The 27,249-nt window shown below is 40.0% G+C and overlaps 1 protein-coding gene across 16 annotated transcripts in view; it reads right to left on the bottom strand.

Annotated features, from left to right (window-relative positions):
* The window catches only part of NCOR2 (nuclear receptor corepressor 2), a 285,729-nt gene that overhangs the window by 95,057 nt on the left and 163,423 nt on the right, over positions 1-27,249 (bottom strand). For 14 of the 16 annotated variants that reach the window (XM_075177047.1, XM_075177100.1, XM_075177115.1 and 11 more), the window contains 2 exons: positions 16,515-16,621; positions 15,531-15,700 (listed from right to left, as the gene is read on the bottom strand). In XM_075177047.1, coding sequence (XP_075033148.1) covers positions 15,531-15,700; positions 16,515-16,621 — 277 coding nt within the window. The remainder of the gene's footprint in view (positions 1-15,530; positions 15,701-16,514; positions 16,622-27,249) is intronic. The other 2 variants (XM_075177003.1, XM_075177091.1) reach the window with 1 other exon arrangement.

Here is a 27,249-nt window from a genome sequence, read left to right as displayed (position 1 = left end):
ATGAATTCATTATAACTCTAAAGTTCGGAGATGTTCACCCTGCACATGTACACCCTATATTGTGCATTCATGTGATGGTCATTTTCTTAGGACCTTCACCATTATCTTAAAAGGGCTGCTGGAGCAGGAGGACTGGACAAGAATGCAGGAGGCAGCAGGATAAATATCAGTGTTCAGTGAAACAGACTAGCGATTACACATGTGTCTGCACATTACACACACACCTCTTCAAGCACAGTATAAAAGTTTTACTCACTGCTCCAATCACACAACCTAAAACACAGATTACACCAGAGATAGAGGGCAGGATTCCCAGGGAGTATGGGGTGCCTGAAAGTCAATACCCTTTTCCAAAGCGACTTGTACCGGCTCCCCACAATTCTATTTATGCTAAAATATTTAATATATCGTAACTAATTATTAATGTTAATATCACTCACTACAAGTTTCTATTTTCCTAACAACTATATATACTTTTTATTGAATTAGATTTTTTCTTCAAATGTACAGTATATAAAAGAATCATCATTAAAATTAGTTTGATTTGTGCACTGGGGCACAGTCATGTTGAAATAGAAAAGGGCCTTCTCCAAACTGTATATCATTGCAAATGTACTTATTTTTATATTGGCATGTGTTTTGTATGGAAATGTATGGACTTCTGAGACACTTTGTCATGTTTGGGTTTTGCAACCATCTAATTAGACCTTTTCATCGCTCAGTGACCAAAATGTCTGTTGGGCCTGAAAGACAAGAGAGCTTGCTGGTAGACTCCCTATGCAAGTGATGACAGATGAATGTGAAGATTGCAAGTTAAATTGCGTTCAAAGCAAGATTATAGAAATGTTAAATCCTGATGGGAAACATTCAACAGAAAACCTCAGACGCTGTGACACCGCTAGTAGCAATGTAAAAAGGTGTTAAACCCCTCCAGGCTGATTTATGTGCAGGATGCATGAATCAGTCTGGATTGGTTAAAGGGACATGAGGCCAGATTACCTCCTGCCAAGTTAGTGTCCAAAATTGTATTTAAAGAGTCTGGTTTTACAGTGAAATGCGTTGTACCTTCTGTACTTCTGGATATCACTAGTACATCAAACTTGTGTATGTAACTGTTCATATTAGGACACTTCAGCAAATAAAACATCACTGATTCAAGAACCTACTTTGACAACTACTTACCCTGCTGTAATTTCTGTGACCTGCAGATTAGACCAAATCTAACCAGTTATCCGGCTGTTCTGAGGTTTGAGACCCTGCATTCAGTACAAACACTATGTCCACTACTCTGCAGCTCTGGCCAGTGTGATAGGCCAGGGGGAACCATCCACAGCAACCCTGATCTGAAGGCAAGAGGTCAGGGCTACCAGCCTAGGTGTACCAGCAAGGTGGTACACTAGCAGTGGAAGTTACCCAGAAGGATGCGGTTCTAGGTGACGCTAAGGAGTTTAGAGGTCGCCGCAGCAAAAGCCCCTCCTACTGCGTTTAGAGGGTGCATTTGGGATAAAGAAAAGGGGACAGTGGCAAGGCAAGCTGAGCCAGGCCTCACAACAGACAGGGTGAAATTGGAGGTCCAGCCGGTCACAACTGCCCTTCGCTGGAGATAAGAGGCCTAGCACAAACCATTATCCTTCCTCCACCAAACTTCACAGTTGGAATATTGCAGTCAGGCAGGTAAACTTCTGCTGATATACACCAACCCCAGACTTGCCCATCTGACTGTCAACCAGAGAAGCAGGATTCATCACTCCACAGAACACGTTTCCATTGCTCCACAGTCCAGTGCTTTACACCACTTCATTCGACGCTTGGCATTGGTCTTGGTGATGTGAGGTTTGCATGCAGCTGCTCAGCTATGGAAACCCATTCCGTTAAGCTCCCACAGCACAGTTTTTTTTACATTAATCTCAGTGAAAGTTCAGAACTCTTCAGCTATGGAATCAGCAGGGTGTTGGTGACTTTTACGCACCATGCGCCTTAGCAGTCGTTGACCCTGCTCTGAGATTTTTCGTGGTCTTCCGCTTTGTGGCCGAGTTGCTGTTGTTCCTAAACACTTCCACTTTCTAATAATATCACTTACAGTTGACTGTGGAATATCTAGCAGGGATGAAATTTCACGAATCGTCTTAATGTAAAGGTGGCATCCTATCACAGTACCGCGCTTGAAGTCACTGAGCTCTTCAGAACGACCCATTTTGTAACACAAATGTTTGTAAATTGAGACTGCATGGCTAGGTGCTTGATTTTATACACCTCTGACAACGGGTCAGATTGAAACACCTCAGTTCAATAATTAAAAGGTGTGGCCAAATACTTTTGTCCATATAGTGTAGTTATATATTTATAAAAGCAATTTTACATCAACATTGATGGTGCTAAATGGACTAGTGGTTTCCCTTTTTCTATTGAGGTCTCAATCATTTAACTATTTAAAAATACTAAAGACTGTTTAGGGTATTTCCAAATGCAACATGTATCTTCTCACCATCCCAATGGCCATATAAAGCATGTTCCCTCAGGCTACCTCTTAAAAGGCCAATAAACCCAATATATACGGTCAAGTCCATAAATATTGGCACATCAACACAATTCTCATATTTTGGGCTCTATACACCTCCACAATGAATTTGAAATGAAACAAACAAGATGAGCTTTAACTGCAACTTTAATTTGAGGGAATTTACATCCAAATCAGGTGAACCGCAAATCAGACTAATTTAAGGTGAGTGCACTGAGATACATAACTAATTCACTGTTATCCACAGATGGGACAAAGGACAAAGTATGTACAGTAAAGACTCATGCATACACCAGTGTAAGGATAAATAAATAGTAACACAGATCTAGTGCACTAGTGGTATCGCATGTATTCATGGAAGGCCAGGAAGAGGGATGAATATCGTGGCCCCTTTACAATAGCTAAACATGAAGACAATCCATTAACAATATAGTGATGTGCAGTATGCACTATGTTTGATATAACAAACAGTGGTATTTATCTTAATAAATATGACTACTGCAAAAGTCCAATCAAAAGCACAGCTTTATTTGAAGGCGCGAGACAACTGACAAACAGATCAGCAAACAAAATCAACTGGTCTGTTCACAATGTGAATCACTAGACTATTGTTGCACACACACAGGTCACACAGAAACAAAGCAAACCATGAGCAATTAGGGGAACATTCTGTGCCAGTCTGGAAGAGGGACTGTGTTTAACTCATTGGTGAACAGAAAGGTTTTCCACCCAAATCTTCTGTAAAGGGCATAGGATATAATGGAGCTCACCATTTACAATGATTGCAAACTTTTAATATTCAAGTTGTGGTTTTATCTGAACATTTTGTCTAAGTGCTTTCATCACAATTAATGATGATAGATTATGCTTCAGTGACAGCTATTAGAGAGATAGTATCTCTTACATTGTACAAAGTGTTTGATTATGTATCACCTCTCTGGATCAAGGCCATCTCTGCTTTAGGATTTTACAGTAAATGAGCATTACCTTATCAATCTTTGGTGACTGCTACAGCTAAACGCAAAAGTACAGGGCAAGCAAAGGAGTCACAAAGACTGAAATCAGGGTCCTCGTAGCTCACCTACACATACAGGGTCTGATTTAGAGTTGGACAGAAGTGCAATCAAGATGTGTAAAAATAAGCTACTTATTTGCGGTTCCTGAAACCTTGGTATAAACATAAATGAGGACAATCATGAGCCCATATCTTTACTAGTTTGAATTTTTATTTTTTTTTAAAAAAAAAAAATTCAAATGTGGACTTTGGAGTGCGAAAGCGAGAAAAAGAAAAAAAAAAAGACAACAAAAGAGAAAAAGTAAGACAACAAGGAATATATTGTGGCCATTCAATGTCCCAAAATGAAGTTTGAGAAAATAACTGAACTCAAGTACAAAAATCCCTTTTTCTCTTGGATATGCTGGAACCACTGATTTGTCAAAGCAGTCCCCAAAGGGATACGCTCTGAAGCTGCTGAGCGCAAAATTTTGTGACCAAAACTAGCAACACAAGGTTAAAGTTTGTAGAACTTTGTGAAAGTATGGACAGAAGACCAAGTGACTGTTCAGCTCCATGATATGTATGCAGTCTCTCCGATCAGGTAGTGTGCTCTCACCTTCTCAGGAACAGCCTGCAATATATGCCTGCCAAAATTACCAAGGTAACCAATCTAGCAACTGATTATTCGCTGCCAACCCCTCTTTAGTGCATCATAGATGACCAGCAGGTGCTCTATGCTACGAAAACTAAAGGTTCTATCAAGATAAAATATCCCAAAGGAGAAAATAATTTTCTACAACAGAAGTTCATTCGATACGTCATTTAGGAATGACTATCTTCTGAATTAAAGGGAATATTGATACTACCTATGGTTGAAATGAGGGCTTTGTACGCAAAACTGCCCTGTCTTCATGAAAAATAATGTAAGGGGATCTGGAGCCCGTAACTCAAGAGATTCTCATCACTGTAGAAATTGCCAAGAGGAAACGGTTTTTCCAAGTTAGAAACTTAAGTTCTACATAATTCAAAGGTTCAGATCGAGAATGTTGTAAGGCCGTCAAAATGTGTTTAAAATCCCATAGATCAGTAGAAGTATATGGAGGCTGGATATGCAGAACACCCTGCAAAGAGGCTTGCACCACCAGCACTAGAGTCAGGGGCATATTTACTAAACTGCGGGTTTGAAAAAGGTGGAGATGTTGCCTATAGCAACCAGATTCTAGTTGTCATTTATTTAGTACATTCTACAAAATGACAACTAGAATCTGATTGGTTGCTATAGGTAACTTCTCCATTTTTTCAAACCAACAGTTTAGTAAATATACCCCTCAGTCTTTTCTGAAAATGAACAGTGCAGAAATCTGCACTTTTAAGGAACTAAGCCGCAATCTGCTGTCCAGACCTTCCAGTAAGAAATAGAGCAACCTAGATAGTCTAAAGGAAGAAGTGAAAACTCCCAAGAAATATACATTTCCAGAACTCTGTGGTAGGGCTTAGGCAGTGACCTGTTTGCATGGTTATCACAAAGGAATTATAGATGGCAACGCTGGATTGAAATTTAACTGGCTTTCCCTTTAGAAGAGGTTGACCCTCAAAATTGGAATGAAAGCACACTCTGGCTTCTGGACTAGAAAAAGATTTAAATAAAATCTGAATCTTTTCTTTTGTTCTGGAATGATCTCTAGCAAGGCCTGTCTGTTTTGTTTCCAGCAATACCTGTGGTGAAGAACGGATTTAGGAGGGAAGAGGCTTTAGCAGATCTAGGATATAGCCTCGATAAATTATTTCTCTCACTCGGGAATCCTGAGCGAAAATGAACCACTGGTCCATGAAGAGAAAACAATGAGCTCCCACCAAAGGAAATTGTGTGTGACCGCGAAGCTGATCGTTTCTCAGGTGGTTTGCTGGCTGGTCTTTTACCTGACCAAACCTGTCTTCCCCTTTACAGTCCCATTTAACAAACCCCTCTTCATAAAGGATAAAAGGACAGAAAGCTATGAGCATTCAATTTAGGAGCTTCCCCCCTGACCGGACTAAAGAGGACAACACCTGCATATAGAAGGGACTCCAGAGTTCTTTTGGATACAGGGTCAGCATCCCACAACGGAGGCTGAAATAATAATCCAGCATCCAAGCCAGCATAACATAAGTAGTCTGATGCCCTTCTGATATGATCTATTAGGGTTATTATTATTGTAAATTTGTAAGTCGACAGTGCTCCACAGTAGGGAGACTGTACATACATAAAACAGGAACATGTGAGGTAGTCAAAATAAACGCAGACATGAAAACAAAGGGTATAGAGGACCCTGCTCATTAGAGAGAGTACATTCTAAGAAAATTCTGACCTAGGTCTGCTGGAAAGAAGGCCCTCAGAAATCAGTTCAGAACATTTTATGACTTTTATTAATCCAGCCCTAAGTCAAAATGGGTCTAAGAGGCCCCAGCAGCCAAAAATATAGACTTCAAGATAGTTTCACATTTTATATTCGAGTCATTCTTAAGTGGGCAACATTCAGAATAGGAATCATTGTGTTTTTGTCAAGGGCATCCACCTTAGACAGAGAATTCCATTTTACCCATCTTGTCCTGGAAAGGGATAACATGATAGTAGTCTGCTTCAGACATTAAACCTTTTATCAAGATTAGACCACACATCACTCAACAAATCATTTAACTGAGGAGAGGATGGAAAAAAAAAAAAAAAAAACAGTTTAAAATATAAAATACACACCACCACCTCAGGAGACACAGGGTTCTGCGTATCCTGAATATGTAGGGTGTGACACACTGCTCTTACGAAGCCATGAATACACAGTTTATTAGGAGGAGTCTTACCCAAATATAACTGGACCAGGGAGGAGGATTGGTGCTTGCCTGGTCCGATGCCAGAAAAGCAGGATTCTATAATCTTCTCCAAAGGAGGAGAGACTTTTGCCAAACCCTGAAAAGTCTTTGCTCAACTCTGGCCTAAGGCCTTATCCTCACAGAAGAACCGACCAGTAGTTCCTGCAGACCCAGGGTTCAGACCAGATATATTTAGTGTAGAGACTGAGGGAATAGTCTCCTCACTTAGCACCCTAGGGCAGTGGATCCCAAACTTTTTCAGTTCAAGGCACCCTTAGGGTCTCACTAATTTTGTCAAGGCACCCTAAGCCAAAATAATTACCAAGTAGTCCCCCGTCTTGCTTACCACTGGCCCTGGCACCCCTGTGAGATCACCGAGGCACCCCAGGGAGCCTAGGCACACAGTTTGGGAACCACTGCCCTAGGGTGATTTATCAGCTAGGCAAGCTCATTAACATATTTGGATAATGATTTAAACCAGGCATGTAGACGCTATCAACTGCTGGTGAACACAGCAGTTAGGCTTTCGGCTTCACAAGACAGGTAAAATCCCCCATCATAGTCTATCTACTTGGCTATTTGGCATGACATTCAGAACATGTAGAAAATGTCCAAAGAGGCTCTGCCTGACTTACAAAAATGAAGTGGACAGGAGAAGAACACAAACACTAGGAGAGTTAACCAACACCCTGAAGAAACACCACAAAATAAAAAATGTATCAAGAATAAAACACTATTACTTCCCTTGGCTAGGAGACACAGAAGAGTCTTTGCTGTGGCTGCGTCCTGTCAGCTTTAGGCAGGCTTCCCTGTGAGTTGAAAGTCCGTCAAGGAGAAGATTTTAATTTGGCAGTTCTAGATTCCACCCCCAAACTCAGGCCCAGCATTAAGTAGTCTAAAGCTGCACAAAGAACTTCTCCCAGTGACTGATGGGGGGTGCAGTTATCCAGAAGTCCCTCACCTGACTCCCTGACAAGTTCCGAAGGTTGAGTACACATTTATTCTCGGTCAATGGCAGCAGACTGCAGCATAACCCTGCTCTCTTTCTCCAGTAGGGAAGAGAGAAATGTAATTCAAACAACCACACCTTCTGTGCAAAATGGCTGTATGTAGTCATGGCAGCAGTTGCATAGTGCCCCAGTTAGTACTTTTTGTCTTTTCTCTTGTTTTAAAAACTTCATATCAGTGTTTGGGCGCACCCATTAGGACCAAATATATGCCCTATAAATCCCTATTAATTAGGAATGATTTGGGGATTGTTTTGAGATAATTAACCTGGTGCGATTGTTTCTCCTCTTTCTTTGCGAAGCCCACACAGGCCAACCCTGATGCTCAGCAAGAGTGAAAACCGAGCAAACCAATATCCTAATTGGACGAAATCTGGCTATTTGGCTAATTTTCAGGCAACATTGCCTTTTTTTAGGCAATGCATGCAATGATAATCAGGTATTTATATATTGCTTAGCTTAAAGCTTCTACAGGAAATGTGTAAAGAGGGCTCATTTGAGGGCGGTCTAAAAAAACCACAAACTGACGCTATAATAAAGAGACATGTAATTTCACTGCTTTATTGATTTCAAGTGCTGTTTTGTTTAAAGTGTGGAGTTAGATCCAGTAAGGAGTTGAATCCAGGAAGGGGTTTAATCTGGTAAGTGGCTAGCGAAGGTTAGTACTCTCGAGTTCACTGTAGGCTATAAGAAGTTAGGTTAGCCATAATAATATGAGTGGTAGCAGGCTTGATGATCTCACTCAATGCATATCTTGTCATATACATGCACACTTGGAGCAAGTGTTCCAAGGTTTATACCCCTGTGAGAAATGTGAGCAATTGGTCTCTTCGGAAGCCCAGGTAACTGATCTAAAGCAGACCATTGCAATATTGAGATACATTGCCAACCTGGAGCAGAATTTACAGCTCACCGTTGATGCGTTAGCTGAGCAGGGTGGAGCAGAGACAAAGGAGGATGCACAGGTAGGAAGCTGGGTAACAGTTACTAGGGGTAGCAGAGGGAGGAAGAGGCAGGCCAGTTCTGAGCTAAGCAACCCCAGCAGAATTGCCAGATTGGATGAAGTTACTGTGGAAGGCAGTTCAGAATTGGTAGAGTTGGATGAGACTGCTTCCTCTAGCAACCAGGGGGATGGTCTCTCCAGCATAGATGGGACCAAAGTTACTCAGGGACCCAGGCAGATTGTGGTGGTAGGGGATTCAATTATTAGGAAGGTAGATAGGGCAATCTGTTACCGGGACCGTGCATGCCGAACAGTGTGTTGTCTCCCGGGTGCTCGGGCTCGGCATATTGCGGATCGGGTGGACAGATTGTTGGGAGGGGCTGGGAACGACCCAGCGGTTTTGGTGCATGTTGGCACCAATGACCGAGTTAGAGGAAGAAGGGGTGTCCTAAAGAATGATTTCAGGGACATAGGTCGCAAACTTAAGGCAAGGACATCCAAGGTAGTATTTTCGGAAATACTACCTGTGCCACGCGCTAGTCCAGGGAGGCAGCGGGAGATTAGAGAGGTTAATGCGTGGCTAAAAGATTGGTGTAGGAAGGAGGGTTTTGGATTCTTAGAGCACTGGGCTGATTTCTCGGTCAGTTGCCATCTTTATTGTCGTGATGGATTGCACCTGAATGAGGAGGGGGCTGCAGTGCTAGGGGAGAGGATGGTTAGAAGGTTGGAGGAGATTTTAAACTAGGCTCCGGGGGAAAGGGGCAAGCAAGTATTTATGGGATAGACATTGAGAGTAGTAAGGAGGAATTTAACAAGAGTCAAGGGGGTGGAGAGGGGGGAAAGGGAAACATAGCCGATAAGGAGAGGCCCTTTTTAAAGCAAAAAGAAATACCTAAGGGAGGCAATAGACTTAAGTGTATGCTTGCAAATGCAAGAAGCCTGACAGGTAAAATGGGGGAGTTAGAACTAGTAGCAATGAATGAGCAGTATGATATTATAGGTATTACGGAGACCTGGTGGGATGATACACATGACTGGGCAGTCAACTTGGAAATCTATTCTCTCTTCAGGAGGGATAGGGTAAATAATACGAGAATATTGGTGATAATATAGAGGCATTGTGGGTGGAAATATCCAGTGGAGGAAAAAGTTCAGAGAAGTTGCTGATAGGGATATGCTATAAACCGCCAGATATTAGTACGATTGAGGAAGCCCAACTTCTACAGCAAATTGAAAAGGCTACACAACTAGGTCAAATTTTAATTATGGGGGATTTTAATTATCCGGACATTGATTGGAGTACTGAGACCTGCGGTACAGCTAGGGAAAATAGGTTTCTGAGCACGCTAAAAGACCATTACATGTCCCAATTAGTAGAGGAACCAACTAGGAACCGGACTATACTGGACCTAGTAATAACAAAATGTAGACGTAATATCAAATATTCAAGTAAAGGAGCACTTGGGAAACAGTGATCATAATATGGTCTCGTTTGAAATTAGTTTCCAGAAACAACGGTATAAGGGATCAACTAGGACTTTAAACTGTAGAAAGGCAAATTTTAATATGCTAAACAAACCCCAAAAAGTTTTTTAAGTATATAAATGGCAAAAGGATTAAAAAAGATAATATAGGACCCCTAAGAAGTGAGATGGGTGAATTGATAAATGATACTAAGGAAAAAGGAGGTATTAAACACTTTCTTTTCGTCAGTATTTACCAGAGAGGAACAAATGGCATGAGTAATACATAAAAATGGAAATGAAACCATGCCATTAAATAAATACTTGGTTGTCAGAGGAAGAAGTCCAAAGGCGACTGAAGAATATTAAGATAAATAAAGCTCCAGGTCCAGATGGCATACACCCAAGGGTTCTTATGGAGCTAAACTCGGAAATAGCTAGACCGCTATTCTTAATTTTCAGAGATTCAATCTCATCAGGCTCAGTACCAAGGGATTGGCGAATAGCAGATGTGGTGCCGTTGTTTAAAAAGGGGACGAGATCACAACCAGAGAATTATAGACCTGTAAGCCTGACATCAATAGTGGGGAAACTACTGGAAGGTATTTTAATGGACAGTATTCAGGATTACTTGGTACGCAATAAAATTATTAGTAGGAATCAACATGGATTTGTGAGGGATAGGTCATGTCAAACTAATCTAATTAGTTTCTACGAGGAAGTTAGTGGGAACTTAGACCAGGGCAGGACAGTAGATATGGTCTACTTAGATTTTGCAAAGGCCTTTGATACAGTGCCACACAAGAGGTTTGTTTACAAAATAAGGGAACTGGGTCTAGGAATCAAAATTTGTACTTGGATCGAAAACTGGTTAGAGAATAGGGAACAGAGAGTTGTGATAAATGGAACATTTTCTAATTGGTCAAAAGTCTTAAGTGGAGTACCTCAAGGTTCCGTGCTGGGGCCACTCCGTTTTAATATATTTATTAATGACCTTGGTGATGGTTTAGAGAGTAAAGTTTCTATTTTTGCAGATGACACTAAACTCTGTAAGGGAATAAAATCAGAGCAAGATGTAGCTTCTCTACAGAGGGACTTAAATAAACTGGAGGATTGAAGGGCCAAATGGAATATGAGGTTTAACACAGATAAATGTAAGGTTATGTATTCAGGGATCAAAAACAAGAACGCAATCTATAAATTAAATGGAATTCATTTAGGAGAATCTATGATGGAAAAGGATTTGGGAGTGCTCGTAGACAGTAGACTTAGCAATAGTGCTCAATGTCAAGCAGCAGCTGCAAGGGCAAACAAAGTATTGGCATGCATAAAAAGGGGCATAGATGCAAGGGAAGACAGTGTAATTTTGCCACTGTATAAATCGTTGGTAAGACCTCATCTTGAATATGCAGTACAGTTCTGGGCACCACTCTATAAAAAAAAATAATTTGGAACTAGAAAGGGTTCAGAGAATGGCGACAAAATTGATAAAGGGTATGGAGTCATTAAGTTATGAGGAAAGGTTAGCCAGTTTAGGCATGTTTACTTTGGAAAAGATGCGTCTAAGGGGAGATATGATTACTATGTACAAATACATTAGGGGTCAATACAGAGAGCTTTCATGGGAACTTTTTACCCCAAGGACCATACACAGGACACATGGTCATCCCCTAAGGTTAGAGGAGAGGAAATTTCACAACCAGCAAAGGAAGGGGTTCTTTACAGTAAGGGCAGTCAAGATATGAAATTCATTGCCAGGGAAGGTTGTGATGGCAGATTCAATAGATATGTTTATGAAAGGTTTAGACAAATTTTTAACGGAAAGGTGTATTCAGGGATACGACCGTTAATTAAAATGAAGGATAGTAGTGGATATAGGGTAAAAATAGGACTGCAATATTGAGTCTGGGGGAATTTTCACAATTGAAACAGATTGGCGGTTGCAGGATTAATTTCAAATATAAGTGCAGGATCGCAGGAGATCCAAAATAGGTTGAACTTGATGGACTGGTGTCTTTTTTCAACCTCATCAACTATGTTACTAGACAGAGGGGTATATTTACTAAACTGTGGGTTTGAAAAAGTGGAAATGTTGCATACAGAAACCAATTAGATTCTAGCTGTGATTTTGTAGAGTGCACTAAATAAATGCTAACTAGAATCTGATTGGTTGCTACCGGTAACATCTCCACTTTTTCAAACCCGCAGTTTAGTAAATATACCCCAGAGTGTAATCTAGAATAAAAAAAAATTATATATAAAAAAAATAAAATAAGATGCCAACACCTGTGTGTCCCAGTTCATTTAATTGCAGTGATTCAAAGCCAAGTTTTAAAACTAAATGCTGCTGGCACTAATATTTATAGGTTAAACAGTACAGAGATTACGGGCTGGAATTTTTTTTTTTTATTATTTTTTTTTTTTAGAATTTCCAGTTTGCTTCTGCAATTATACAATCATTAGTAAAGGGTATCACATATATTTTCGATTTTGCAAATAGCCAAACTGATCTCAATATTATAAAACATTAAGCAGGATGGGCAAGAAGTTAACATGACTGTCAATAAAAACCTGCAACATAATAATTACGAAGCATATATAGGACAGTGTTTCTTGTGATTTACAGGAGGCGGCACTTTATCGGGCATATTGGCAATAAAATATTTTCTACCCAAACTTTTGAAAAATAGATTTCAAGGTGTATACGATAATATTTGTGGAAAAGCACTGGCACATGATTAGGGCGAGAAAGAACTTACTTGAGCAGTATTGTGAAATATGATGAGATAGATACTGTTACAATGTGGCTACAGAAAACAAATACAACTTGCCCAAACATTACTGTGTGCCCAAAACAACCAGCAATCTCTATCAAAATAGGATTATTTCCTGATTGTGATGCAGCGTGCCAGAAAATACAGTCAGACTATGAGCACTTATGTATGTTTGTGCAGTGATCTGGTGACTGCGCAAACTAGGAATTAGATTCATAACCACAAACATAACATTATATAAGGCAAAATCCCCACTCGCTTCCCATTACACAGTCACAATTCATGGACATCAACACACAGGTTGCCAACAGTGAACAAAAGATGATGCAAGTTTAATAAATAAAACTGCAGTTTCTAAGTTATGGAAGGAGACTGCCAGATATAGTGTAGGTCTGTGTTCACAGTAAAGGGCTTCGTGATGTGTTAAGACTGCATAGGTACCACATACAGTTCAAAATCCACAAAAAGTTGTAGGAGCGGTTCAACATGATCCTGAAGTCTGAGCAACTTGGCCATACTAACGGCTAAACATATAGTAAAGCTGCCTTGATTGTGTTAAAATTGGAAGATCACATAGGTAAAGATGTAAAAAAGTTCCCAATTTTTCAAGACAGCATTCAGAAGATCCTTTGAGAAGGCAGAGGGCATCCCCTCTTGTCAGTGTAAGTTACATTACATGCACTGCTAATATTAATGTATGCTTTAAATGTTATATCAATGCAACTGCTCTTAAATGTTGCTAGGCAGGTTCTACTAAGCACTGCTGTAATCTATACCATGCTAACTAAACAGCTATTGTCACTTGGGTTCATTAGGTCCCAGGCTATTGGCACCATAGAGACTGTTCGCATATTTCACAGAATTTGCTAGTCAGTTGGAACCATGCGTTCACCCAAGAGACTGGAAAAAGGATCCAATCAGGAGCTTGTTCTAGATGGCCAGATACAGGGGTAATCATGCATCATTGTGTGGCCCATTGGTTATCTCAGCTAAGCAGTCTTCCCAGAGCCCAGCATTGGAAAGGGCCCGCTGACTACTTGTGGGATGATGGGTAGCTGGTGACAACCACTCCACTGAGCAGGTCCCAATCCAGAGAGACTCTTCTCCAATTAGCCTCCTGGTGGAAATCTCTATAATGTGGGAACCAGAAGAGATAAGGGGAGACCTCTCACCAGTAACTGCAAGTCTTGCACATGGGATAGCACGGACTTGGGGATACAGCTCCTGTTGGACTGTTCGTGAATCGTTGTTTGTATCCTAGGATTTTGTCACTTTGTGCTTTGCTGGTAGAAAAGTGTATAATGCAGTGCAACCCAAAAGGTCTTAACTTCGGGAGAAAGGCGACTATGTGCGTCTTTAATCTAGGGTTTAGCACACTGAGTACGGTGAACCCCCCGGTATTTGTTCCTGTAATCTGTGGTGTGTACTTGGACAGTGCTTTACTGGACACACTATGGGTATCAGGTGTGCCAGACTGGTACATAAGTCGGTCTACATGCAAACCACCCGATACTTTAAAACAGTTATACATTAAACTGGTATCCTCACAGAGATAAGTTTGATAAAATTAAATATATACTATTACAAACCTTAGATTCCTAAGATTTTAAAGGAGACAGTTTCTGTTACTCAATAAGCAATACATTGAGGGCAGCTTAATGAACATACATGCTATTCTCATATAATGATCATCTCAAATCAGGTGGCATTAGGGTGTCAAACAGCAACACTGCTACGGATCTTATGCCCAACATTGGCACAGGTATAGAATGTTTATGAAATGGGTCCATAGATGCAGACTCAACTCGTGCAGACTAATAGATGGGCTACAGTCAGTCAATCAACTAACAGAGTACAGCAGCAAAACTAAGGAAATGTTACATTGTCTTATACTACTGCCACAGATGGCATATGGCAATCAATGACCCAGAAGGGAAAAAAAAAAAAAAAAAAAAAAAATCAAGAAAACGCAGTTGCAATGGTTTAAGGAACACAAACATTAGAGAACGGTTTCTGCACTGAAGGGTGAACCAGGATCTAGTCAAGAATCCAACCTTCCCTATGTCAAAAATGCAAGCCGGTGGTGATGGTGAACACAGCAAAGCCTTCATGTATCAAGTTTCTACTACAGCCTGACACTGAAGCTACAATATTCACTGGTGGGAGTGCACTGGGGGTTAAATTTAGACTATGATGAGCTTCTTATTACAACACTGCTTTAAAGTGGTCATATCAACAAAAATTCTAAATATCCAAGGCCATAGCAGAAAAGTTGCACGTATGATGTACTAATGGTTTTCACTGCATTGTGCAATTTTAAGAAATCCTTAGGCAGAGAGAAAGAAGAAGGGGGACACAAAAATCAGCTGCTCAACACTCAGACCAAGATGAACAGCTCATGCAACAATTAGCACATGTGCAGGAGTTAAATAAACAGGGAAAGAATTGTAATGTTGTCATGCATTAGTGGTGACAGCTCATTCACAATTGCCATCTACATAGGGGGGCAGATGGGGACACATCAGGTATTTATTTTAGGACGTCATCATGCCCAACATTCAGTGAGAAGTGGCAGGAGAGCGGAGGATGCTGGATCCCGCCTGATTGGTAAGAAGACTGAAGAAATAGCGGAAAGAAGGCAAAGTATGGTAAGTAAAGAAACGGAGAGGAAATGGTGATAGGAAACCGCAAAAGAGGGGCACTATAAAACAGGACTGCTCAGTAATTATTTTGGAGGGGCGCCTTAAAAAAATTATGGAGACTAAGGGTGCCGCAAACTGAAAAAGTTTGGGAACCACTGGTTTAAAGCATTTCCTTTAGGACATGCTGAATTACCATCCTAAAATGCAGATTTACGCCTCCTAACTCCCCAACAATGCGACAGCTATGGAATATAACCCCCTCCACAGGGTGGAGCCTGATATTTTGGTGTAGAACTGTTGACAGGAAAGTGTCTGTGCAGTTTCCCAAACCACACCTACCTAAATCTGCATTCTGCTGAGGTGCGGAAGACTCTTCGTTGGCCTCATTTGCCATGGAACGCGTAATACGACCTTTGCGGCGGCCTTGACTGTTTGCAGTTTTTCTTCCTTTCGATGTCACCGTTTCTTTGTCATCATTCTCTTCACCAGAAGTGTCCTCATTTTTCTCCCTAAGGAAATTATTTCATGGCATTACATATTGAACTAGGTAGGGACAGAATTGAAATTACATTCTAGCCGAGAGTGTTTTAAGCAAAGGAGATGTTGAATATATGAACTTTATTTCATACGGATGCTCATAACATACGTTTCCTTTATGCACAAGGACTTTCAATGAGTCATACAATGAGTGTAACCCAAAAGGGTAGTGTAACATATCTATATACACATTACATTTTAGCAATATATTTTATTAGAAGAGCTTGCTTTGTTTTGGTTATATTCTGTGTCTTATTCTGATGCCTCTTCTATAATATAAAGATCTGTGGATTAAAAATACACTGAAGGTACATCCAAACATGGTGCACTTCCCTCAGTGAACATGACACCACCTCAGAGCTTGTCAAAGTAGTGTATCATTGATCTATATTGTAATTATGCCCAGAGCAGTTTTAACAAACAGCAGATAGACCATAGACACAGCTTGTTGATTTCATGATCCATAGGCCATATGTAAGAACTGTTAGGAGTATGGCTACAACACTTAACAGTGAAGAATGAATCACTATTTTGACAATTGCTAAAGTTGTGATAACCTTTCAGTGACAAAACTCAAGACAACCATAGGCGAATGTTAGCAGCTTCTACAGTAATGCTCTTCATTGAAAGCAGAAACATGGAGTAACTAGACACCTGTAGTCAATATATTTTTTTTTCCAAGAAAACACTTTGCAAAGTTTAATCACATTTTATTTTACACAACTAAATATCAAAGAGGTGCGTAAACAACGTTCTACTTTAAGGCCTAAATAAAGAGAAACCTACTTTCCAAGCTCCTCTTTGTCATTTTCCACATCTTGCTTAAACTCTTCTTTATCAACCTCCTTCTCTTTTTCATCTTTCTCTTCCTGAGTACTACGGGTCATCTGCTGCTGAAGAAAAAACAATGAATATTAGAACTGAGAAATTACCACGGTATATTCATGGGAACATTTAACATGTGCCCATTATGGCTGATTGAAAACTTTCAATTTACAAGGTAGGGTGAAGGAACAATGTCATTGCCTTTACATCCATACAAATTGGCATACTACCCATATCCAAAGTCACTCACTTGGTTTCCAGGTATGAAACATAACTACAAGATTCTTTAGTAAAAAGTTGTCGGGGAACATTCCCCCCTCAAGAGTAAAAAGTAACAGTTTAAGAATAATAGAACCCCCCCCAAAAAAAAAAAAAAACAACAAAAAACACAAAAACAAACGTTAGAGCTGTTCTAGGCTTTCAAATCTTTTCGCACACAAAGACATGAAAAAAATACAAAGACAATGGTGTTTTATAGGAGGCAGGTATCTAGTAACATGGTCCTGAAGGTCTCCATAATACGGAGGCAAAGTTAAAAAAATTAAATAAAAAAGGTAACATTAAGACCACCTACACTCCATTCGACGTTTCTTCTAGAACTTATTTTTGTGTATTCTGATGGCCAAAGGAGAGTCAGCAATGGCACTAACATAATATATATTTACACACACACACTATATATAATATATATATATATTTACACACACACACACTATATATATATATATATATATATATATATAAATAATATATACATACACATATATACACACACACACACACACATATATATACACACACACCTACATACATGTATATATACACACACTTAAGGTGTTTTATAAGCTCCCAGAAGACTCTCGACAATTTTACATCAGTCTCAGAAATGATTGTATATGTATGTCCACCAACTTCCTCTATAACCCCACTTGGTTCTAACGAGTACTCCGCTAAACTGTGTCTATTCCAGAAAAGAACCACAATGCAAAACCAAGTTTTACAAGACAGTGTGCGCGCTCTCTATACAAACAGCTGTAGAAATCATTAAACTGCCTAACTGAGCCCAATGAGCAGCTGCAAAATAGGATGTGGTGTGCAAACAAAGAACAGTTAAAAAGAAAAAAAAATTATATATTTATTAGTGCTTTGTGGTTTATATAATGTACACTCAGCCAAACTAACCACAGCCCAGGCCTAAAATCCAGAATGCATGCCAGGACAAACAAACAAACAAAATAAAATGAACTTCAGTAACAGACAACATTGCATCTTATATAGTGAGAGGATATGACTATGTCAGACAGCTTGTTGCATTTAGAATTTCCCTTCTCAATAAAGTTCTCCTATCATGTTCTCAGTCATGCAAATTAGTCACCAGAGATGTCATTTACCTCCTACACATGTTGCACCTTTGGTGTAGAATACAACATATAGCAGAACAGTGATACAGGTCTAACTTTGCTCCTAAGATGAGCAACCAAATCTATCATGGTCAGTTAACTAGAACGGATTCCAACCAACCACAGAGACAACTGTCAAACATTAAAACAATACAGCTAATATAGGAGAAAAGCAAGAAGAGCACTGGGGTACTCAGTCATGGATAACAATGATGATACGGTTTACTTAAGATAAATTAGCTGTAGGGGGATCTCCAACTTGTGCAAATGAAATGTAAAAACACAGATAAAGTGCTCTTTAAACTACAACTAGACAAATTCCAGTCCTCATCAACAGAGCAAGCTCCCACATATGTTCTCTGCTCACCAGGGAGGCAGCCGGGAACCATTAAAGCTTCCAGACTCAGCAGTATATTATGCTCCACTAATCCTAAAAATTATCAACTATTCAGTAGGTTGCCCAAAAAAGAAAAAAAAAGAAAAGAAAAGAAAGGGCCCAGGCCAAAATGAATGTTATTTAGCTTGTTGTTCACATCAATATCTTTTATACTTCCTAGCACTTTACCACCCCGCTCCCTCATCCAGAATCTACAAACTCCAGCTACATCTACCAATCAACCATCTAGAAACTCTGGCTCCCCTACAACTCAAACCTACAAGCATGGGACATATAAGTACAGCTTGTGGTCCGTTTTCTGAACGTTCACTATTCTGGGCTGACAGCTGTAACTTCCAGAAGCGCTCCAGCGAACATTTTATGAATGTGAGTGCAGAAGGGCTTAAAATGATTTGGGCAGCAATTACACATCATCACTGTTTTATTTAGACAGCCCACAGATTCACTGGTGCCGGCCAATCATCTCAGTGAAGGTATCTACAGAGGGAGGCATTAGATGAGAAGCAGCTGAAGAGGAAAATTAGTCTAGCCGCTGCATTAAAGACAGATTGTAGAGGGGAAAAGAGGGGGAGTCTTCTGCACTTATTGGGTCTTCCTCTCAATTATTTTTGTTTTCTGGCAAATACAAAAGCACAGCACCAGTTTCAGCAATAACAAAGCTTGTGAGCGTTAAAGATCTCAACACATTCGTACAGTTCCTGACCGTGGAGGAAAGGAATAGAAAAAGGTGCAAGGACACAGGTTGATAATTGGCTATGAAAAGTATTCCCCATTTTCCTATTTTTCACATTTTAATTTCACACCCTACACGTAGGCTGGATGGCCACTGCAGCACAGGATGGTTTAATGTTTAGGTATGTAATAAAATAAATTCCCAGTGAGGGACCGGGGATCCACCAGCAGTCTGATATTACTTCCAGTTCATGTGGCCTGGAGCACCGTGGTGCACGCGCCCCCCCCCCCCCCCCAATCCTTGATGGTCCAGTGGGGGTTACAAGAGCAGCCCCTGGATAAAATAAGAGCTATGAGCTTCATGTATGGAAACCCCTACAATGGTTGGGGAACCCAGCATGCATAGTAGTATACTGTAGCTCAGAGCTCCAAGAGTGGTAGCACAGTGACTGCTGCTTTGGGATTTGGCTGCCCACTCCAAATTGAGCTACAGGGGGCAGCTAGACCCAAGGGCAAGTCACATAGAAGTATTTTATGCAGGAGATTCAAAGATTAAGGACTAGCAGCAATAAACCATCACTGCTTCAAGATTCTACTTGACGCCTATTGCCTGCTACAACCTGTGACCAACAGAAAAGAGCTTACACTCTAGTCTGTTCCCAATCTCTCTGAACGCTCTGCCCGCTGCCCAGGAATCCTGATCCATAGCAAGTGATCAGGAACAACCAGCCAGCCGACAGCACAGAGACGCTATATCAGCTACCCCAGAGGTAAGCGGTTCTAGATGCTGGCGAAAGAGCCTAGTGGTGGCAGCACTGTCCTCCTTCAAAATATTACGTAGTTGGCATCCGCAGACAGTGAGTGTCTGGTGGTAGGCGACACCAGTAGGAGTCGTCAGTAACAGCCGGTTACCGACGGTAAGAAGGAAATCCAGATATACTGTGCGAGACCTCCCTCTTCAAAGATAGAGAGTGGCAGAATAAACCCATCTGGTGACCGAATCAAAATTAATTTATTCAGGGTTTTATTTCCACTGATCATCAAGAATACTTTATGCTGTTAAATAAAACACAACAAAGTCTCTCTTCTAAAATTACACAAAAATAAAATAAATCATGCATGTGTTTGCACCTGTCTTCATACTTTGTAGAAACACATTTAGCTGCAATTCGAGATGTGTCTATTTTGATCATTTTTGCACATCTCTCAATCTTCTTTGCATTGTTGGTGAACCATATTTTTCAAGAAATTCCAGAAAATTCCAGATTACTAATGGGATCTGAGGCTTGCACTTTGACTGGGTAACTCCAGAACATTGCTTTGTTTGTATTTAAGCCATGATGTGCCTTTTGCTCTATGATTTGGGTTATGGTCCTGCTGGAACTAGAATCATCTCCAAAATGCCCAGTCTCTTATAGAGTGCGGCAGGTCCTCCTTCAAGATGTATCTCCATTTCACTCCATACATATTGTCCTCTAGTAGACAAGTTGCCCAGTCCATGAATATAGCCCATAGCATCATGTTCCTGCCAATAGGAATTGTGTTCTCAGGATGATGAGCGGTGTTCGGCTTGCTCCAAACATAGCACCCAGTATGAAGTCAAAATGTTTACTCTACGGGTCAAACCATATACCTCCACTTGTTATAGGGTCTCCCGCATGCTTTCTGGTAAACTATATAAATAGATTTCACAGGCTTCTAATTAACAATTGTTTTCTTTTTGCCAAAAACCCTTAAAGCACAGAATTGTGAAGTGCCTATTGTCTCATGTAGTTTTCCCATATCTGCAAGTGTTGCTATAATCTTTAGAAAACTTACAGATGTGTCATATCTCCATTTTTTAAAGCTCTTATATCCTTCTCCCAGATTGGTGCTTTTCAATAACCTTTCCTTGGAATTGCTTTGAATGGTATGCTATCTTCATGATGACGCTTGTTTGTGTGAGGTCTCATGGTTAGGTTGCTCATTTCCAGACAGATTAATGCATTGTGAAATCAACTATCACATTAATTGTGCAAAAATGGAAACTAAATTGATATGATCACTGCAGATAAATGATTGGTCAGGAATTATTTTATCATACCTTAACAAATGGAATACTTAGTCAATCTTTGCCTATTATGTATTGTAATTGTAAAGTTAAATGAACACCAGCAAAGCTTTTTCATAAAGTATTTTTTGTTGACCGACAGTAGGAAGTCCCATATAAATTCATTTTCATTCTATAATGTAAAAAATATAAAATGTGAAACATGCCACAGAGAGTGAGCAGTTTTTATAGCCAATAATAGCAGCATAATGTGTTGGACATAGGCTGGTAGACATTGGGCACAGCTATGTACAGAATATACTGGTCGTTGGGCTGTATTATATTTATGGATTACAACAGAAAAGGACTGAAACGTTCTTGGCATTCTCATCATCAGCTCAGGAATTTACCATGCGGCTCCTCGTGTCAGTGCAGCTGTATATATAGGGAGCAGAAAGGTCCCTGATCTGATCTTGACATCAAAAACTACCAAAAATAGAGATCTATTGGTACAACATATATTTGAACCACTATACTGGCACCTTGGTTCCTCTCCCTAAACCTCGTCACCACTCATAAGATCCTGTTGCCTGCCTACTCTGCCCTGGTTTGTTTAAAATAAAAACAGGTTGAAACACTAAATCATGTTTTTTTAAAATTTTTTACAATATGTCATTAATATTGAAAAACTTATTCTTTTGCACATGCAAACAAATAAACAAAAGAACCCCACAGGAATAAACACACAATTTCCAAGAAAATAAACACTGAAAGCCAGAAACACTATATTGTAAAATGTTGCGAGTTTTTATTGATCATTGGTAGGATATGTTAGTATGCGGTTTAAGACACTGTCCTATCCTGGATCTCATCCTACTTTCTAATCACTCTTTCATTGTTAGTTTCTCTGCATCCACCTCTGCTCCGCTTCCCTTATGAGTACTTAGTCATCTGCTCTTCCATATCTATAGAACGTTTCTTGGAAAACTAATAAGTTACTTTGGATTTAGAAGCATCTTTATGCGAATGATACCCAAATTCATCTATCCTCTCCTGATCTCTCATCATCTTTGTTAATAGAGTTATATATGTTTCTACCAGCCAACAGAAGGTACCAAACTGATATTTCCATTTCTGTAGACAACATGACAATAAATCCTACCACACAAGCCCACTGCTTAGGTGTAATCCTTGACTCAGATCTATCCTTTTTTCCTCTATACCTAAATCATGTTACATACATCTAAAAAAACATTTCCAGAACACACTTACATAATACACGGCAAAACTTTAATACATGTACTCATCATGTCCTACATTGACTATTGCAATATCAGCCTTACTGATCTTCCCCAATGTCACCCCTTCAATCTATATTGCACACAGCTTCTAGATGAATTTTCCGCGCAAATTGTTCTTCCACTGCTGAACCGCTCCATCAGTCTCTACATTGGTTGCCTGTTTATTACCAAATCAAATATAAAATACTTCTACTAACACATAAGATCATCAAGAAAATGACACCAACATAATTCGTTTGACTTGCCTCAAAATATTTCCGAACTCGACACTTCCATTCTGCACAAGATCTGCATCTCTCAAGCTGCACCTGCTCCTATTCCTGGTTGCATAACTTTTTTTTGGGCTGAATCGACTTTGTGAAATTCCCTCCTTGGTACAATAAGACTTTCCTTTGGTCTTCAAGCGATCTCTGAAAACCCACCTCTTCAGACAAGCTTTTAAAATCCATCAATCACCCTCTTAACTACCCTAGGTACACTATTACCACCCTTAACATAGGTCACACAAGACAACAACTCGCTGACCCCATGAACAACATAGTGGGCTTTATGATCCAGTCACACCAAAGATTTTTTTTTACCTTTGTAATCTGTCTGGACCGATATGCAAGATGTAGCACTAAACCTCATGTATCAAACTCCCATTGACCCAGAGATTGTAAGCTTGCGAGCCGGCCCTCCTACCTGTCTGCCTATATTACCCAGTACGGTTTTATTACAGTGTTTGTTTCCAATTTTAAAGCAATACAGAATTTTCTGGGGCTATATAAATAATCTACTGATTACTGGACAATTGTAAAATTCTAAAAACAAAACCATGCTAGTAACATTCTAGCATGGAGAAATACAGCACAGTAAACAGATGTAGACAAATGAAAAAATAAATAAATATATATATATAAATAATGTATTTCCACTTTATGATGCTGAACTAACAAAGAATAAGCACATAATTTTTTTTGAAAAGCATTGTAGTTTAATATAGCTTATAGGCAAACAAAAACAATCCACTATTAAAAAGGATTCTCTCTCTCTCTCTGTATGTGTATATATATATATATATATATATATATATATATATATATATATATATATATATATATATATATATATATATATATATAGAGATATTTATATTAGGCTCTGCAGTGGCCTCCAATAGTCTTAAAAAGACGACAGATGTGCATAGCAAAGATTTCCTACCTCATGGAACAATGATTAGGTCATAACTTTTATGAAGTTCTCAAAAAAAGTTTATGCATATTTGTAAATGTCAGGATTAACTCACTTTTATCTACTTTTTTTTGTTTCACTAGGTAGCCGTTTAAAACCAGTAATGAAATAATTCATAGGATTTCAATTGATAAACCTCTACACTCATATGGGAGCAGGTATTCTGAGATGCAGGCTTCACTACCATCAAAGTATTCTTTAAAACCACTGGAATCTACACTTCATGCATGAACTACAACAGCTATGAGTGTGGGATGAGTAAATCAGTTACTCATTCAGCATGAAAAACTGGAAATATGATACCTGGAAAACTCATTTCAAGTATTAGATCAGGAATCTTCTTAGAAACCTATGATTTAATGTCTCTAGAAGTCCTGGGGTCATACACAAAAAAAAAAAATACTGCATCTTCAGCAACGGATTTTATTTCTACCTCTTCAAGAGCACATTACATTCACCAGCAGTGGAAATGTCAGCAAGTAGAAAGAAATGGGTGTGTTTACTGGGGAACATGTGTCATTATGAGAGTGAGTCTTACTCATTGATGAAACATAATTGATACATGATAATATGTCTATAAACGGGACCGTAGGAGTTTAATGGCTGAAAAAACAAGTTTATAAAGTCACATGCGAGTACAAGCCAAGGTCACCTTCATAATAGTCATCGTTTAAATACTTAATAGATTAAGTACTAATATCTATAATTATAGTGCAATTCCTGAACTATAAGTGGACTTCTAAAGGAGTTAACACACGTTGCCAGGCTGGCATTAGCATGGGCAAGGTGCTTGACGTGATGCATGGCACAGACAGCGCTCCACGATACCAGGCGGTAATACAGACCAGCTGCTCTCACCTTTGCTCTACTTCTCAGCGGGTCCCGTCTGCTCAGAAGGGGCGGGAACTGAACCACACTCCGGTTACTGAGCCATAGAGGAGCCTGCACAGCACAGACCCCCTGACACTGGGGATGAGGGCTGCTATGCTGTGCAGCGTTACATGCCTGGGTGCTTTCACTTTCATGCCAAGCGACGCTGCCCCTTTAACGCCCCTCCCTTTGTGCAGCCCAAGTTATTTCCCGGCCCGACAGAAGAGGGTTTCACACAGCGCCTGGCATGACGTTCAAGGAAAAATACCATGGGCCTCGGACAAGGTGCAGCTCCAAACTGCAGACCCTCCCACGTGCTGTGTCTACTTCATGTATTTACAGGGGCCCCCTCCTTCATGTCACGGTCCTCTTGGAACGGAAGGGGATGCTCGTAGTCTCCAGCTGCCCTCCTCCTCCTCCTTCCCCATTTCTATGTCTGCATTGGGTTATAATTAGCCCCCAACTAATGAGAAAGCCGAGCGCAGCGAGAGCCGCAGGGCAGACAGCAGAGGGGACAGTAAGGACTAGAGTACGGGATGCAGCTGTGTGACATGACAGCAGGCAGAGCTAGGCAACATGTAGTCCTCCACTGCTTGTGGGACTACAAATCCCTGCATGCCCTGCCAACTGGACGGGACTAGATTCGGGTGTTACATAAACTATTTATAGAAGTAATGTGTCAGAAGGACGACAAGATCGGGAGCAGGGGCCCGGACAGGCGAGGAGGGCTATAAAGACGCAGACAATCATACAACAGAGGAGGTATGGAGAGCAGTCAGTGTAGAGAATACAAATGTCAGGGGAGTACATGAAACTGTCGAGTAGGAGAAAAGCGAGGGAACAGCTGAATAAGAGACAGACTGTGGAAGACCAACAGAAAACAAACCAAGTTATGTTCCCATCACACATGCTTAACGTAGACATTATGACAGACCCATTACCCACATAGCGATACTATACAATCCCTTCTGCCCAAAACACTTACTTCCAATTAAATCCAGCTTCCTCCCCGTTGGTGTGAGCTCCACGCTCCCATAACAGCCCCCCTGCTCCACAGCTCAGAGTTCACTACCTCCCCCCCACTTCTTCCACCACTAGACAGCTACAGCCCCGGCTGGATCCTCCCAGCACAACTCAGAGCCTCCACACTTCCTGCCCATTTGCATAGTTAAGCCTTAAACTAACCACAACATTCCTGCTGTGATTTTGCAATATACTGGAAGAACTTGAGTCCTCTGTGATTCATCTTACAATATACTGCGATTGTAACACACAAACTGTGTTTATATGCGCATGTACCAGTAGCAGCCTCCTGGAAAAGTTTCTAATGCACTTGTTCTAATCTTCTACCTTAACAACATGTAAAAATAGTTTCCAGATACACTTTCATGCCCAGACTGTGCATCTAAGCATGTCAACAGCAAAACTGGATTGGCGGAGCCTCCTGGAGTACTACAATCCCATCATGTTATGACTACTTTGTTTAAAAAAAAACTTGTTGCATTTCAAATACTCCTGTTTGATAAACATTAACTTTTAAATCCAAGAGATTAAAAACAAGAATGGTAAGAGTTTAAAAACATGGGTATTTAAGAAATTATTATTATGAAAATTAGGGACATTTCCAGGGACAAAAAAATTCTAGTGACATTTGAAAACCTGGGCTGTCCCTGGAAATTAGGGACAAGGTTACTAGGATACCTGTAGGCAAGTAAAGAACACAAATTTGAATATATTTATTTCCATCAAAATAAATCTCTTGTACCCATTTAGCAAAGTTTGTACATCTGACATTGCAAATACCCATCTCAGGTTTTAAAGATTTGTCCTTGAAAATGTCCCTTTTCTTAATATTAACTAACTTCACAGTAACATGTATTTTGTTACTACCTGCTTATTTTTATTTTATGATCTTTATATTGTTATTTACTGAGGAGTAGTGTTTAAACTGCCAACTGACAGGTAAAATAAGGAAATACTAAATGTTATACAGAAGACCGTACAGGCACAGGAGTGCTTGGATGCACCGGCTCAGGAGCAAAGTTCCCCTGGAAACTACGTGAACATCCCACTTTGTAAAACATGTATCTAGAGGTCATTCACTGAAATGTGCACATTACCTATAACTCATTACACAGTGGTAGGTCAGTTGACAGATGGAATAATGTTTAGTGCTACACTTCAGGCTATATAACTTGTCAGGAAATACTAAAACATCAGCAGAGATAACCAACAACGTCCTGCCCCAACAGCTGTCCTTGCAACGGTGTGATATAAACAAAGAAGCTAACAATGCCTTATTGGATAGAGCTATTAGCATCTATTTCAGTGTATGCATACCCTTCGTGTTTTAGCCTATGGCAAGGGTTTTCAGCACCCCAATACAATAATATAGATGAAGATTCTGCTTACATAAGCATAGAACACCAGATGCTACATACAGGAACAGCTTCAGTTCACCTGCTCCAAGGAATGTGTTTGCTTTCCCCCTCAGGACTCTGATTTCTAGCTGACTTACAAATATGAAATTCGTAGGAACAAAAAAAAACAAAACACAACAAACAACTGTAAAAACAATGATAAAAGGATGGTTGTAAAGAACATACCAACTGTCTCCGAGCAGCTCTAGTCTCTCACCAGTCTGACCAAAATTCTAGGTGACCATGTATTTGTTAGCGGTTAACAGGTGCTGCATACCTCTTAATTTCTAAATATCACCTTGCAGAACCATAGTCCTGCCATTCCCCCCATGCCTTTTTTTTTTGCTTTCCACCTTATTTTTTTTCCCTTGTGG

This window comes from Mixophyes fleayi, chromosome 1, assembly GCF_038048845.1.
Source record: "Mixophyes fleayi isolate aMixFle1 chromosome 1, aMixFle1.hap1, whole genome shotgun sequence".
NCBI lineage: Eukaryota > Metazoa > Chordata > Amphibia > Anura > Limnodynastidae > Mixophyes > Mixophyes fleayi.
The sequence above is the reverse complement of the archived record's forward strand: the minus strand, read 5'-3'. Positions and strand labels throughout refer to the sequence as shown.